The sequence below is a fragment of the Maylandia zebra genome, linkage group LG12, assembly GCF_041146795.1.
Source record: "Maylandia zebra isolate NMK-2024a linkage group LG12, Mzebra_GT3a, whole genome shotgun sequence".
NCBI lineage: Eukaryota > Metazoa > Chordata > Actinopteri > Cichliformes > Cichlidae > Maylandia > Maylandia zebra.
Genome location: NC_135178.1, coordinates 16557545 through 16574554, shown reverse-complemented (window position 1 = coordinate 16574554; position 17010 = coordinate 16557545). Strand labels below are relative to the sequence as shown.

Genomic DNA, 17010 nt, shown 5'->3' with positions numbered 1-17010 from the left:
CAGCCTAATCGAGACCCATAGGTATGAACTCTAATGGAGCTGGACATCATATATGCATGCCGTTACATTCCGTCTGTATCTCCTTTTGTGTTACATAAATCACTGTTTACATCTCTGCATCTTGACTGTGCCAGTGAGTGAAGCTCAGAGTAAGCTAACTGCATTAAGAGTTGTGGCAAGACCAACAACAACAAGCGGGCCCAATCCTCTTATCTCTGCTGTGCATCGCGGGGACTGTCCATCTGTCAGTCAGTTTGGTTTTGCTCGGCACAGATTCACCATGATCTCCTCCTCTGCTCTGTTCCTTTTCAACCCTCCATCTGAAGCCACAGAGCGGATGTGGAGGACGAACAGCAAAGTTAACTGGGAGAGAGGAACTGAGGTGACAACGTTGGTCGAGAGGCACGAAGACATAAAATCACATTTTTAGTAGTAAAGAGAAAAAGCAACAGCAGCTGGGATATTTTTTTCCCCATAGCTGCACACTAATGATGCCAGCAACAGAGCGGCAGAAACACGACAGGTAGACACTAAAAACCCAAACGAGGCAGAAAGAATAAAGGTGTAGCTGGAGGATGTGTGTCAGTCAAGACAGACAGAGATAAAGTTTGGTTTATATTTGGTGGGGATTGATGAAGTGCAAGGGAAGGATAGGAAAGGGGATCCTTTGATGTGTTGTTGACAGAAAAGAAAGCTCGAGGGCCCTGTTTGATAGTCTCCCTGTTTGACACACAAGTCTCTGCTTCCACTGATCCAACTCCCACGGGATTAAATGTAACAGTAAAATGCGTTACTCGTGTCCTGGTGTGCCTCGCTTTCATTCTGTGGGTTTCTGCAAAATGTTTATAAGCAGCCATCATCGGAAATGACACGACTTACAGAACAGGAGTGAGCAGTGTGTTTATTGTAGTGGATGTTCTCCAGCTGTTAACTGTGTGATATAAAGATTATGTTGCGGATGGAAGAGTGATAAGAGCCAACAGACTGACTGGCAAAATGACAAAACGTATATGCATATATGTATGCACACAATAGATTTTGTTTCAACTATTGAGAGGGCTCTGTGTTTTAATGCTTTCATTTTGTAGTTTAGGATCTCAGGTTAACTTAATACATATATGATTTTGTCTTTTGTGTTCTACTTACTTTAAAGAGGATACTTGTACAAATGATAATGCTGATGCTGTTACACTTGCTGGATTGATTATTAGTGGCTAAATTCTGGAATATTTCTGAATCATATAAATTCAAATTATAATGCAGCTTCTTATATGTGAAGATTTTTATATTTCATGTGATTGCCCTTGAACTGAGTGTCACAGCTTTGCTTGGCTTCCAAATACACCAACATTTGGTTCATTCTAAATTTTCCAAAGGTGTGAAAGTGAAACTGGTGACCTGTTCAGGGTGTACCCAGATTCCCTATGACAGCTGAGGTAGGCTCCAGCAATCCCTGCTGGATAGGTACTTAAGGAAAATGAGACATGGACAAAAAAGCAATCGCAGTATCATTCAGCATCATTGTGAACTAAGCAGCTTTGTTTTATGTTTGCCACACGATGAGATTAAGTTATCTTTGGTACTGAATATGCTTCTTTTTTTCTTTTTCTTTTTTTGTAATGAACTAAATGATCACTCAAACAACATTCAAAAGAATAGCTGATCTTGAAATTAATCATTTGTTGCTGCCTTACAGATTAATGCTATTGTCCTCCATGCCATGCAATCTTGACAGTCTATTTTGTATCAACAATAAACTCATTTACTCTTGTTTCTAACTAATGTGGTCTGCAATCAGTGTTGCTCTGCCCTTTCAGTGTGTATCACCATCATTTTCCCTCCAAATTATTTAAACATTAGTGCTTGAATTAAAATAACAATTGACTTCAACCTCCTGCACTGAAGTAATCAATGTGGAACACACTGACCTCAGCAGTGACCCACATCCTGTTGTTAGTGAACTACAAGTGTGTAATTCTTATCTTGTAACCACAATCCAGCATCATTATAACGGCCGTGGGGTTGGGGAACTTGCGAGTGCTTACTATGGATACATTTTTCTTTGAGTGACAGTTAACATCATTATATGGTGTTTCTTATATTTTGGTCATTATTTTTCTCCGTATGGCTTCAGCACACTAAAGGGCACGAGCAGAAAAAAAACTACGTTGCCTTACCAAAATACTGTACTCATGCTATGTGCAATATTTAGAATCTTCTGCTCCACCGTAAACTGAAGAAACAACAAACGGGCATAAGGAAATTTAATAGGCTAAATTGTTGTCGATTAAGCCAACTATATATAAAATAATCATGAGCCAGTCCACCTTTTCCATTTTCAGCATTAAACAGACACACTAAAGATGTTAGAGGATCCTTTGTATCAGTAATGTAGTTCATTCTTCCTATATGCCATACTGAGTACTTTTTTGTTACATATGTAAAACTGGATGCTGAATTTCTACTGGAATAATTATAGTCATGGTGCTTTTACACTGATTTTTGCTGATTTTTTTGTTTTTGTGGCTCTTTAAAGTCGAAGAACTAACAAGATTAAAAAGAGTCATGCATTTGTCAGATCTTCTGAGAAGAGATTAAAAATCTCTCTATATATTAACTAAATGTCAGATTAGCGTGTGCGTGCTTGAGAGACAAAAGCTGCGATTACATGTGTGCACATGTGTAAATACATTGGTTTATAGCACATGTGAGGCAGATGGGCTGATGACTTGAAGCCGCTCGTCAGCTGTGCAGTGTTTATCTGCTTCACTCCTATTTATCTGCCTGCCAATTTCCCTCTCTATCGCTGTCTCTTTGGCAGGCTTTCCCTTATTTGTTTCCCATCTAACGAGACAAATGCCAAAGTTCGGCAAACTGGCCAGAAAAGATCCAGCGATCTACCCCACAGTGAGCTGCTTGGATGATGAAGGTCAGCACAGTCTGACTCACAGTGTCTGAACCACTGCACTGATGTTTTTAAATGTGATTTTCTCTTCAAGACCATTGAAGGCATTCACTACTATAACTGACAATGCTTATTATCAATAAGCAAAGGCATTCACTAATCGTCCATCCAGTCATCCATCTCCTGACTGTCATACTTACACTGATTCATTAATCTCAGATTTGGTGCTTACTGTGAGTTCATCGAGTTGAGATTGAAGATAGCCACTGAACTCTGCATCACTCTCACCATGCTGCATCACACAGCAGCAAATTCCCTCCATCTTCCAGTTGTAGCTGAGAAGGAAGAGGGTCACTGAACTCAACATGGTGTTATATAATGATAGCTGCAAATATCAGAGACAGAGAGATTACTAATAAATATATGAGGGACCAGTAATCTGCAACTCCATCTGCACTGCTGGAGGGGTTGCATAACCCACATCAGGCCACACTGAGTCATTGCTAGTGGCTACGTCTAAATGCGTGTCTCTCGGTGTGCTGCAGAGCAATCGCCAAAGGATCAAATGTTAATCTATAATTTGGATGCTGCATGGCCAAAAATTTTGTGGAGTTTCTTTCAGATCTCAGAATCTTATGTAATCTATCATTTAATTTAGCGGCTTCAAATAAAGCCTTTCAGGTGGCTGAAAGTATGAATCCATGCCGTAAAGTGAGCAGTGCGAGTGTGGATGTGTATGCATGTGTGTTGTATTACTGTTCTTGTGCATGAATAATTCATGACAAACTCCGAATCACACCTAATCAGAACTTCATGCCAGGACCCTGATAAAGTCACTCAACACCATTAAATGCACAGAGACATACAACCATTAAATAGACTTTGACAACTGTGCGGCTCTGACATTGAAATGGTAGCAATTTAGTTCAATTTAGTCAATAGGAATGTTTACTCTGTCAAAAGAGGTCTAATTATAGCGTGAAACAACCTCATATAATGGTGTTGATGGGCATAGCATCAGTATGCAAGAAACAGCAAACACAATGGAACAGAGGTGAGTGTGTGTGAGCTCAAGAGGAACAGAAGAGCAAGAAGAAAAATAAGAATCATATATATACATTTTTTTATCCTTTCATTAATTTTCAATTATACCTTTTTCATTTTGTGCCTCAGGAATTAATAGCACCTTATACTGTTCAAACTAAGAAAGCCACACAGATAAGCAGATTAGCTGGGAAGGACCTCAAAACGCTTGGATTTATCAGAATAAAATGCTACAACCCACTTGACCCTGCACACATCTCATTGTCATTCATCCTCCATGTAGCCTGTGGCCCTGTCTTCTGTAGATATAGACTGCCACCTGCTGGTTTAACCTTTAATGTGGGCTTCCTTCCCCTTTTGACTGTACAGTGGATGATTGCTGCAACGATCCTTCTCTATTACTGTGCAGCAGAGCATACTATTGCTGCTCTCTGCTGGTATTTCCAGGTAAGGACAATATGCAGTCAGACGTGTCAGTGACTTTTACTGAGAACGAGTGGCATGGTCTGCTGGCAAGCCATCATTATCCAGAGGTTATTTTCCTAAGAATGTATAATTTATGGGCTCCACGAAGGCGATTTGATTGTTTAATTCAGCGAAGGCTTTTTAAAGTTGCGTGATGCTCTTTCTATTTGTTCTCATCCAGGCACAGAGGAAGAATGCTAATTAAAAATACAAGGCTTATTTATTTTTGTAATGAATTTAACAACTTACACTATGCAAAGGAATTGTTGCCAGGGATTTTTACAGGTAAAGGACAGAAGTTTGGCAGTTTAAAGACCCAAAATAACAGTTTTAAATTTTCAAGCTGTAGTTAGTTCCACATAGACGAGACCTTAATCCACAAATTAAATATGCAGCTATGTAAAAATTACTTCCCACTAAAGGCTCTGCATTTGATTCTGTTTAATATGTGTTTTTTAATTAACGTATTTAAAGCATCAAAAGTATCAGCCCCTAACAAGATCATTTGTTAAGGTAATAACTTATTAAGTCTATTACCTCTACAGACTACTTTAAAATTTCATTATATTTGTATTTCAAGAAGCCTGGAGTAAAAGTACTTAAGTGAAGTAGCAGAATACCTTAGATTGTACTGGATTAATTGTGATTCATTAAATTTCACTGCTTTTTGTTTTGTGAAATTATATAACTGTCAGGTTTTCTTGGATATTTGCATAATTATATGTACAATGTACAGTTTTTGTAATTTTGCCTCCATACATGGCCACAAGGATTTTAAATCAATATATATTTGAAGTGAAGACTTTTAGCTTTAAGTACAGGGATTCAACAAAATTATTGCATTAAGTGTTTAGGAACAAAAGCCCTTTTTATGCATTAAAGGCTCAGAAGCACTTGGAACAATTTACAGACAAGACGTTTATGGCCAGGTAAGTAGATAAAAAATCCAGAGTAGATTCCAAGTACTGAACTTTTCACTTGAACTCTTAACAACTCCAAAAAGATGTCAGTGCAGGTGAAAGAGGCCATCATGACTGACTAAACCAAATAAATCTATAAGAGAGACAGCAAAAACAATCTGCTACAGTCCTCAAAAGAAGGAATACTCAGCAACACCAAAAGGTCTGAAAGACCACAGACCTTGCGAAATCTTTGCTTGGTTAAGAAAAACCCCTTTGCAACATCTAACCAAGTCAGAAACACTCCTAAGGAGGTGAGATCTACAATCAAGAGACATTCACATGAGTAGAAAAAGGATTTAGAAACCAGGGTTGGGTTAATAGATAATGAGCTAAAGCATACTGCAAACACAAGAGTTACTCAAGGCAAAGAAATATGATACAATAGCCAGCCCAATAACCTGATCTTATTTCAATAGCACATTCTTTTCCATTACTGTAGACATAACTGCAGGCAGTGAGACTCACAAACAATCATGTTTACTATGTATTAATCTGCTGTAATTCCTAAACACTCAATGGAATACCTTTTAAAAATGAGAAAATCTGCACTTTAATCATGCATTGATTATTTGATTTAAAATCCACTGTGGTGTTGTAGAGAGACAAAATTACACAAAGAAAAAAATCTTTGTCTAAACACTTACAGATGTAACTGGAGGTAACCATCTGCTTTGTACAGACATGCTTCTTTTTACTTGTTTTGTGGTCCCACTGGCTATAGACTGGTGCCCAGTAAGTGAAATGCAACTCAGTGAGAATGAAATCAGATGTTTGCTGCAGTCATTTAAAACATATTTTACCTTTTTAAACATCAAAAGCTCTTTGGTAGCTTTGACTGTTTCTTGTATCGATATGTTTATTACTGATCCATCATCCAGTGAAATGTGATGCTTTTGTCTAATTTTTAGTACACAGAATTCCCTTTCATATCTGCACATGTCATGCTCAGCAAGTGGGTAAATAATAATGACATGCAAGACATGAGTTCACTCTGAACAGTTCTTTCCATCATTATATCAAAGTTTTTTTTGTATTTTACGAAGACAAAGAACTTTTCCCCATATGTTCATAGTTTTTGTTTGTTTGTTTGCTTGTTTGTTTTTTAGAGCTCCAGTAATTTCTTTACCTTTGAAAGGGAAACATATCCAAAACACTCCAAAAGACCAGTGTCTAGTTGTCTCCTGATCATTGCTTTTCTGTTAATGAACACAAGCCTCCTTATTTAGGAAAACAAGGCAGCTATTATAACTTTCTGATTTTGTTTTCCTCTTGCATGATAACCTCTTTACCGTTCATAGTGCCATCCAACTCCACTTGCATTTAAATGAAGCAGTGCTCTGCCACATGTTTGCTTTTTAGTATATGAAAAATCACACTTAGCAGCGAGCTACTAGTTTTGAATCACTGCATTTGGGACACAGTGTTTTTTATAGGACACAACCTCCCACTGATTTTTCTCTATATTGACAAAACCATCAAGCTGACACTTGGTGCTTCCATTATTTTATAATTTTATAAGATAAAATAAGATAAGATAAGACTTTATTAGTCTCACACGTAGGAAATTTTTTGGTTTTGGTCACGGCACAAAGTACAAGTTTAAAAGCAGTAAAAGTTAAGAAAAACACAATAGAATAGGGTACGATAAAACAGAATAACATACTATAAAACACGAGTAAATACTAATACTATTTAAATACTAATAAATACTATATACAATAGAATAAAATACTGTACAAAATAGAATAAAATGCTCTGTTATAGTAGGAAAAAATTGCACTTGGTAATACTGCACATCAGGGAGACAGTTACAATTCTGTATGGGATGTGCGTGTGTGTCTGTCTGCACCTGTGTGATCATCTGCAGAGTCTGACAGCAGCTGGAAGGAAAGCCCTGTGAAATCTCTCTGTCCCACATCGTGGGTGCTGCAACCTGCCACTGAAGAAGCTGCTCTGTGCTGTGAGTCTCCTGCATGGGGTGGGAAATGTTGTCCAACAGGAATGACAGCTTATTATTTCTTAATATACATTTTAGTTCATTTATGTAGGTTCTCCAATAATTTACTTAATGAAAAATTGGAATATTTTAATACTGAAATAGTGATTCAGAAGAATTATTAAAGTAATTTATTAGTTATTAAAGTTATTAAAGAGCAAATGTACTAATATTTAAACTTAAATAATTCTTTAGAGATTGTGCCTGAGCAGGTCTATACATGGCAAATATCGAGTGAATAACAAGAAAAGGGGAAATACTCATATACTGTGTAACGAGTCATTCACATAATCCTCCAACTGCACACTTTGTTGGGGACCATACTCTTTGGAAGGCCCTCTTGGGTCCCCGTACCCTATTTTGGGATGCCAGACCCGGAAGTGGGTGGTGGAGTCACCGTCATCCAACTGGTCACACCATCGCCGACATACTGCCTGCTGGGATGTAGTTCTCCACCGGAAAACTACAAATATTATTAGAAATCGGAGATCACTTACGATCTCGGCGATAACTCGTCGAAAGGATCCGCTACCATCGTTCACTTTGGAGGAGAAGGGAGGGAAGAGGCGCGTTGCCAAAATGATGGAAGAAATAGACAGATTTCAAGTGCCGAGTGCTGTACAGGAGGCGGAGATGCAGGCTGAGATGCAGCCGCTGGTAAGTCTAGAACAGTCTGGAAATGACCGGCGGCGCTTGATCTGTTTGCCTTGTTTAATTAAAAATGGCATTACAACCGCGCATACTTGTGTAGTGTTTGAGGCCTTGCCATTCATAGACTGAGACCCCGACAATCGCATCACCTGCCATGTGTAATGCTGCTCGATGCGGGCTGCCATTAGAACGTTCTCCATCAAGTTTCCCGGCTGCTTCCACGGAGTGAAATCGAATAAACGACGGCGGAATACACGAGGGGACGTGGATTTTGCTCACAAACAAGCTTTGTTGTGTTTTGTTTGTTTGTTTGTTTGTTTGTTTTTGTCGCTTGGCATAACGCAAACAGCGTCCGGTCTGCTGCGCAGCATCCGTCATGTCTGGCGAAAACAAGCATCCCATCCCAGCACTGCTGCTGCTGCATCCTCAGCATCCATGCAGCAAGTTACTCTGGTATCGACGCCACTTGCGTCACTTTGACGGGATTAGCAGGGGGCTCCTTATCGCTTGTATATGTTTGTATGTGCCATTAAAGGTTCGCCTTTACATACAAATCTCAGTGTAAACGGTTTAACGGAGCGCTCCGTGGCCTGTAGCGGGGCCCGGGGTTACTGCAGCCTGCAGGGCGGCCTCTGCTGCCCGCCGCCGGGGCCGCTGGGGAACCAGACTAGACTAAAGCAACCTGACCTGCTGTCTCCAGGTGCCCCCACACCAGAAGTCCCCACCGTTCCTCATTTGTTGTTGTTTATAAAGCCTTTCATCCCTCTTGCCTTTGCTCTCTAGTTGTAAGATGCACATTTATTTTAAGACTGCTGGCACAAATCACAGATCTGTGTTTATTACCATTTATTCCCGTTGCTTAGCTATGGTGGGTATTACTCTGCATTACAAAACGACATTCATTATTCATCGCTGCCTCAGTAAAACACATCTCTGCACTTCCTTGTGTCCAGGACCCTGCCTCGTCCACAGCTTCAGAGGCTGACTCAGACACCAGAGAGGGGGAGCCTGTCACTATAAACTACAAGCCTTCACCTTTGCAGATGAAAATAGGTGAGAGATACAGTTTTAACTGCAGGCTAAATGTCTGTCTGTCCATCTGTGGTTGTTGGAGTGTTGTTTGATTGACTGTCAAACACAAAATGGTGCGTAGTCTGTAGACACAGATCGTAAAGGAACCAGCATAGATACTGTATAGCTGTGCTGAGGCATTTTAATTAATGGCACATTGGCCTCTATGATTATTCTTGATGCCTTGCTAAGTAAAAACTAATGCGGTTACTACTGTAATAGGGCCGCAGCTACAGATTATTGTCTTTATTCACAAATCTGCTGATTATGTTTAGAATCTGTCCACTAATCTTTTAGTCTATTATTTTTAACAAAAGGCCAATTGCATGTTCCCAAAACCCAATGTGATTGTCTTCAAGGCAGGGAATAACAGCCTCTCTGGCCCCTCTCATGCCGTCTTTATAGAAAGCCACAGTTCTTAAAGATTCATTTCAGCACCTTGGACAGAGTCCAGTGGCGAGCAGGAGCACATAGTTTTTAATGTTTTTTATTTTTACTGTTTGCTACTGTATGTTTACTCAGAGTCAATAATATCTAAGAATTAGTGAGCTACTCTGTTAGTCAACGCTCTTTTTTTAGGCTGTACAGCTACAGTTATGTATACGTTGCCACTATCTTCTCTCTCTCGCCGTTTCTTGGTCCTGCGTCCAATTAAACATTGTTATAAAAACTACCTTGGCAGCTATGTTGATTTCATTAGGTGTGCATGTTTGTTAAATTCATCACTTTGCTTTTGTGACCTTGAGATAAAGAAACAAGCAAAACAAAAATACAATCTACATCTATATGTCATGTCAAAACGTATTTGGTGCAGATTCCTCACAGCAAGAAGGGTCAGGTTTGAAAAATGCTGGTGAGCCAGGCCTCTCTGTGTGGAGTTTGCAGGTTCTCCCAGTGACTGCAAGGATCAAATGGTGAAGCTAAATTGGCAGTAGGTGAAGTTGTTAGTGTGCAGAGTTGTTTGTCTCTTTGTATTAGCCCTGTGAGGAGCTTGCAACTCTCCGGGGTGTACTCTTGTTCTCGTTGTCAGCTGAGATAGGCATCAGCCTCGCCTACAACCCCAGCCTATAAGTGGTTAAGAAAATACATTGACATTCAAATGTTTTTAGATTTTAGTTCAGCAGTAGCTGATGCCGAAAGGGGAAGGTTCTAGTTTTTGATGTCACATGCAAAGTTTCTGAATACGTTTTACTTCTAGGCCTTTGAATTGTAATATGTTAAACAAATTTAACAGTTCTCTAAGCTCACACAGCAACAATCAGCACTCTTTGGTCAGCTGATCATTGAAGCAAATCTCTCCAGTGAGCAGAAACTGATCTGCCCTGAAGTCACGTCTGTTACTCTGCTGCACAGCTTACCAAAACGTTGTCTTCTTAAGTAAGAAATGCCATCTCAGTCTTCTTAAAGTAAAGATTGACTTAATATAGAATTCAACTAAATCAGGTCATCACACCTGATTCTCATAAGTGTGCCTAAATAAAGTAAACATGAACATGCGTGCATATTTGTGCATATTTGCAACATTTAACTCAAGTATTACTTTACCTTACTGTAGTTTACTAGTTAAACTTATTCCGTCACTCTTATACAGATCATTTATTGTTCAAAGCTCAACCTTTATGCCTTTGCCTGCTTCTGTGTTCCTTACGCAGAGAAACAGAGAGAGCTGGCTAGGAAGGGCTCGCTGAAGAACGGCAACGCTGTAGGTAGTCCAGTCAACCAGCAGCCCAAGAAGAACAATGTCATGGCCAGAACACGGTAAGATGCAAGCAGTCTCATCGTGGGGTCAGTTGAGAAATTATGAGAAAGACTTCTGTTGGCTGGTTGTTATTGATAAACAAAATCTCAGTAATTAGAAGTTTCTCACAGCAAACCTCATACAGTGCAATTTACGTGTTGAAAGAGATTCATGTGGTGTAATTGTGTAACTGTAGTAGCTTTAAGTATAGGAGTACTGTAACAATTGTAATGATCCAGCCTGAAGTGAAGCCACAGAAAAATACAAATAAAGATGCTTAGGTGTGACAGTATTTCAAATGTAGAAATTAAGCTTATTTTGTTCTTTCTAAATGTGCCATGTGTGGAAACAAAAATGTGTTTTAAGGCTGTACAAAAAAAGAGTCGTACTGATGTAGGGTTTGTAAGATGTCTGAAGTTAGACATTATACTGCTTTCACGCTTCTGTTGTTCCAGTGATTCAGCTGTGACGCTGCCTCCAGGCCTACTTTTCATTTATTTCAACATCTCTGCCAGTCCTGTTTTTGCTCACTTCTTACAGCTTGTGAAACTGTTTTTTCCTCCTCTGCGCCTGATCTCAACTCTCTCTCTTTTCCCCTCAATGCAGGTTGGTAGTTCCCAATAAAGGCTATTCGTCTTTAGACCAGAGCCCGGATGAGAAGCCTTTGGTGGCCCTAGATACAGACAGGTGGACACACAAACATCTTTCTTTCTGAGAAGCACATAAGCAAACATTAATGATATTAATATAGTATCCTGTGTTTTTCTGTTTCAGTGACGATGACTTTGACATGTCTAGATACTCCTCGTCGGGATACTCTTCAGCCGAGGTAAGAGCTTGTGCTTCAGCAAATATCAGTGGATCCCACCCCCTTGTATTTACTCTCATATTTCCCCCCATCTTCCATAATTATTAAGAGGCTAAGTGTTAGGGTTTTACAAGCCAGTGTTAAAACTATCCATGGCAATTCTGTGGGCATGTACACTCCCTGCAAGCGCATGATTACACTGCAGATATATCTGCAGACAAATGTGTATTAGACACAAAGCTGGATACAAATGAAATGTGATATCTGCATGTCTGCTCCTGCAAATCTTGTTTGTAACGCTGCTGCCACTATAAGTGCAAATCGCAGACGCATCCTCATATTTATAACCTGTCTGTGACGAGTCTAAGCTTGTGGGTTTTGTAGGGTGAGTTTTACAGTGTCAGATCCTAATTCCAACATGCTGTCAGAAATGAATAGCTAATGCACGTTACATACTTTAAAGCAGTTATTTGCTCTCTTAGTTCCAGCTAACCTGGGTGTAACTAGTACATATACAGTTACTGTTTCCACTGCAGGCCGAACAGAGGTTGTTTGTTGTGCTTATTGTTGATAGAGTGCAGAACAGCATATAGATAAAATGACTGCACACTTTTTGTGCAAACAAAGGAATTATTTTGGTTATTTAAAAAAATCACAGCAGGAACAGTAGTTATCACGCTCCAAGTGATGATGCTTCCAGCCATCTGTGAAAGTGCCCAATCTCACTTTGCCATGGTTACCACTCGAACTTTTAGCCAGTCTAAATCACGAGCATAGACAGTCCTAATGTTTGTTGTTAATGTTAATGTTTTATTGCATTAGTACAATCAGATTTTGATTTACCAGTGATTTATATAAACATATCTATTTTTCTCTTTTCTTTTCCCTACCTGTCCTCCTGTGTGCTTTGGAATTTTACTTTCCTCCGTATGTTCGTATGTTCCCAACCATGCAGTTTGCACAAATGATGTCCTGAGGAGTGTTTTAAGGACCAAATTAAAACAATTAAAACACAAACACACGCTTTTCCTGCTTTTTGCAAAGAAACTCCTAAAATGTTTAAAGGGATTCTCAACATTTTAGGAAATAATGGACCTTTTGCTGGTAATCAGTGGACACTCAGAGGAATTAGATAACCTGAGCACATATAAGAATGGTTTTAAAGGTTGGGTCATTCAGTACATCATACAAACTAGATAAAACATGCCAATTATTAAACTTTTGAGGTGTAGATTTTGTTACCTTTCTGCTAAGCCTGTAGCTGCTCTCACAAATATCTCTCCTTTATGATAAATTAAAATACCTGCCTGCTAACTTGAGTTAAGTTTTTCTTATACATACGAGAGTGGCACTAATCCTCTCACCTAATTTTCTGCAGTAAAGCGAAGAAGTACACTATCTCAATAAGCTGTCTGAGACTGTCAAACATTAAACAGCTACTTCAACAAAATAAATAAATAAAAACACAGATTAGATGAGCCTACTACTAGATGTTTGCATCTACTCATCATGTCATGGTATTTTTATGGGCTCAAATTGTGGTCATAAATATTTTGTACTGGTAAATTAGGATTTGTGTGTGCGTAAAAAAGATTCAAACTGTATTACCCTTCAAGGACCTGCAGTTCAAAAAAGTGCCCCTCCGACAGCCAAACCCATCTGTTCTCTGATTCGATAGTTAAATTTGTGATTGACCTGACATTGACCAATCAGCTGAAAGGAAGAAAAATAGGGTCAAAATCCGTACTTGTAAGTTGAAACCTGAGTGCAGAGTTTCACAAGTGTTTTTTGTCTATGTCCACATGCAAATCTTTTTTATGCACACACAAATTCTTTTTACACATACAAAACTGATTTACAAGTACAAAATATTTATGACCACAATTTGAGCCCATATATTTCTATAAACTTTTCTAGGGTGGAATACAGCATATATTGACTACAAATGGTAGTTTCTGTTTGCCATCCTAAACAGGTTTTGTTTAACAGCAGTCACTGGACTGATCAATACTCAGATTTCCAAAGAACTCAGCGAAAATCTAAGAAGAACTGTAGATTGTAGATTCAGGCTTTCAAACCTAAGAACACTGTACCAGCTGTCAAGCATGGTGGTGGTAGCATCATGCTCCGGGGCTGTTTTGCTGTCAGAGAAACTGGTATATTGCACGAAGTGAAATAATGGAAAACAACTTCCATTTTCTTAAACTTCACTGCAAATCAAAAGCTATGCAGTTGAAAATTAAACACACACTGGGTTTTCCAAAAAGACAATGATCCCAAACGCATCAAAACTGAATTTAGAGTGGAAAAAGCAGGTTAACATTAAGTTTCTGCAATGGTATTCCCAAAGCCCCAACCCCAGTCTGTTCGAAAATCTTTTGACTATGCTTAAAAGCCGGATCTGTGCCAGCAAACCAGAAATGTAAATGACTCCAAAAGAACTCTAAGGAGCTTGTGGAAGTGGGAGTGGGAGTTGTCCCTTAAGAGGGTCATTGGCCCACTATTGATCATGTGCCTCATCACATGAGCCAAGATGTGAAAAGGGTGTGGGTCATTATCAGGAGAGGTTTTGGGTGCAACGATTGTGAGATCTTGCTTCACCCTATCATTTGAACCATTGAGATCACCTGATGCAAGATGTGAGTGGGCGTTAAGGCATCTGGGAACAGATCTCAAAACTGGATTGTAGGTGGCAGACAGCTGGTGTCATAAGGCACCCCCTCTGTTCAAAGATGATCGTTCACAGTGCACATAGATGAGGCCATCTTTTATCCTCTTTCAAACCAGCTGTCTTCTCTGTCCAAAATGTGAACATTGGCCTCCTCGAATTAGGATCATCATCATCATAATGGTTTGTCCCAAGGACAACTCTCCCAAACACAAACTAAACAACGTAGTGTATACTATGCAGTGTAATGAGGAGTTCTCAGTCTTCTACATTAGACAAACCAAACAGCCACATAGAAGAGCCACCTCGACAGGACAGGAGTCAGCTGTACATCTGGATCTAAAGGATAAAGGTCACTCTTTCTTACCATGACCTTCACGCCCATGATGGGTGGATGTAAACTCCTGTCCACCACTATTTTTTCACTAGAGTCACATGATTTTAGTAATTCGTTGTGTGACAGGAAGGGAATCAGCACATAAAGTTACATGTTTGGTCTTCATTACTTTTTGCACATTCCAGCTTTTGCAAAAAGCTCTGCAGCCCGGCGATCTGCAACCCAAGGGTTAGTAAATGATGCTGTAACTCACTGACCTCTCTCTGTGTCCTCTCATTTTTCAGCAAATCAATCAAGATTTGAACATTCAGCTGCTGAAAGATGGCTACCGCCTTGACGAAATCCCCGACGACGAGGACCTGGATTTGATCCCACCCAAATCAGTCAACCCTACCTGCATGTGCTGCCAGGCAACCTCCTCTACCACCTGTCAAATACAGTAACTCTGCCTTTCCAGCCTTCTGCCCCCCCCCCCCCCCCCCCCCCCCCACCCCCCCGCTCTTTTCCACACAACATGAGCTCCCCTGCCCTCCCGTCTTTATCTGCTGTGACTTTACTTCGCCATGACAGTGGCGACAGTGAGACCTTGTTAGAATATCGTAAGTGCTATGATGATATTGACAACAACAAATAATCAAATTACCTTATAGAAACCTTGGTTTAAAATCTAGGAGAATGAACATATTTGAAATTAATCAATATGTAATAAAAAGATTAGTAAAGTGGTGGTTTCCTCCTATGGTAGGACTTGCACTTGTGTTTGAGAGCTCTTCTCCTGGTCAACATGATTTAACATAACACACTGATAAAAGCTGACAAAAAAGAAAAGTTTGTTTGATGCTCTAAAGTGATTTCAGTTTCCCAGAAGAATAAGAAACATTATCATAACTGACTCAGCTGTTCTGTTTACCTGAATTCTGAGTTGCATATATATATATTTTATTTTCTAGTTTGTTTGTTAGTTTTTTTTTTATTTAAACACTTACTTTTTTAACCTGAGGGATAATTAAAATTGAATGTGCTGATGCTCAGATATTTGATTGTGTCGTAGAAGTCTGATTCTCCAAACAGAGGAAACTGTATTGTTGTTGTACCTTAAGGGGTTAATATGTAGCACAGACCAGGTCATTGCACTCATTAACACCACCTTCAATACTTCTGCTCTCTTTGCCTAAATGGCAAAGAGAGATGTGGCATCACAGAGTTTAGGAGGGAATGTATGAAATCGAATAGTTGAGGAACAAACTGCATGAAGAGCATCTGACTGAATAATCCAATGGTAAATAATGAGCAAGTAGCTTTTTTGCACCACAGTTAATTTGTGCAATCACACGCTACTGTTGTTGCATTGTTTTCAATTTGCACATTTTGCTTTTTACTTTTTTGGGGAGCCCTTATCATTGTACTGTTTCCTGCAGAGCAGTGAAAATGAACTGTGTAGAAAGGGATGATTGCATATTGTTTCTTGCTCTGATCCCCACGTTATCAAGGCCAAAGCAACCTGATGATCACCGGACACCCTCCTTCCCATTTCTGTGTCAGTGCCACAGATCATTAGGTGAACACAGGGTCACACACCAGAGGAGGTGTACTTCGAAGTGAGATTAATGAGCTATCTTAAGCTTAAAGTCAGAGATTTCAGTGTTAGAAAGGTTGCTCTGTTTTAACCTGACTAAATCACCATGGTAAATACTACTGATCGCCAAAAAACGAAAGCCAGACTTAACAAAGGCAGCTGACAGCCACTGTTGTGGCATTTTAGGTTTTGTCAAGCCAACTAACACAAAGATAACCTGGCTTTGTTGAATTTGTTTCGTGGTATACATCTTAGAAAGATGACCCAACACACACACACACACATGCATGCATAAAGACCTACAATGCCAAAATAATAAGTGAGACAGCATCGATTTCTGTTTCAAACAGAATGAAAATCGTTTATTGCAACATCATGGATCGTTGACTTGGAGCACTAATGCCCTTCATTTACGACCCTCTCTCCTCTAAATTAGCTGTTGATTTGCAATTATATGCCTTAAGTATAGAAAAAACATAAAAGATGTCTGTGTTCCATCTTGATTAGTTTATTTGAAGAGCATTTGCTAAGAAGTTATGCTTTTTTTTTTCTTTTTACATTTAGACACAAGTGATAAGTGTTTTTCTTTTCTTTTCTTTTTTTAAAAAAAAAAAGATTTTCTTGTAACGTAAACACTTCCATTACAGTATTTAACAATGTTATGTGCAGTGTATGAAAACGACAAATAAACAAAATGCAAATGAAACAGCGTCTGATGTGCTTGGTTATCCATAATTTATTATGGTAATATATAATAATGGCTGCATAGTGTGACTATGGGTGTGAGAT

General features: G+C 39.3%; 1 protein-coding gene across 1 annotated transcript; it reads left to right on the top strand.

Annotated features, from left to right (window-relative positions):
• Nucleotides 1-7760: 7760 nt before the first annotated feature.
• fam219ab (family with sequence similarity 219 member Ab) lies at nucleotides 7761-16927 on the top strand. Its single transcript, XM_004544347.3, has 6 exons — nucleotides 7761-8029; nucleotides 8977-9076; nucleotides 10747-10852; nucleotides 11439-11519; nucleotides 11607-11661; nucleotides 14930-16927. Exons 1-6 carry the CDS (start codon nucleotides 7952-7954, stop codon nucleotides 15086-15088), a joined length of 579 nt encoding a protein of 192 aa, XP_004544404.1. The 5' UTR covers nucleotides 7761-7951; the 3' UTR covers nucleotides 15089-16927.
• Nucleotides 16928-17010: the final 83 nt, after the last annotated feature.

What these genes read in the sequence shown, in the direction of transcription:
- fam219ab (XM_004544347.3), top strand. Translation starts at nt 7,952, where the DNA reads ATGATGGAAGAAATAGACAGATTTCAAGTGCCGAGTGCTGTACAGGAG. An exon ending in ACCTTTGCAGATGAAAATAG is followed by an intron (nt 9,077 to 10,746) that starts GTGAGAGATACA and finishes TTCCTTACGCAG; the next exon opens with AGAAACAGAGAGAGCTGGCT. An exon ending in AATGTCATGGCCAGAACACG is followed by an intron (nt 10,853 to 11,438) that starts GTAAGATGCAAG and finishes CCCTCAATGCAG; the next exon opens with GTTGGTAGTTCCCAATAAAG.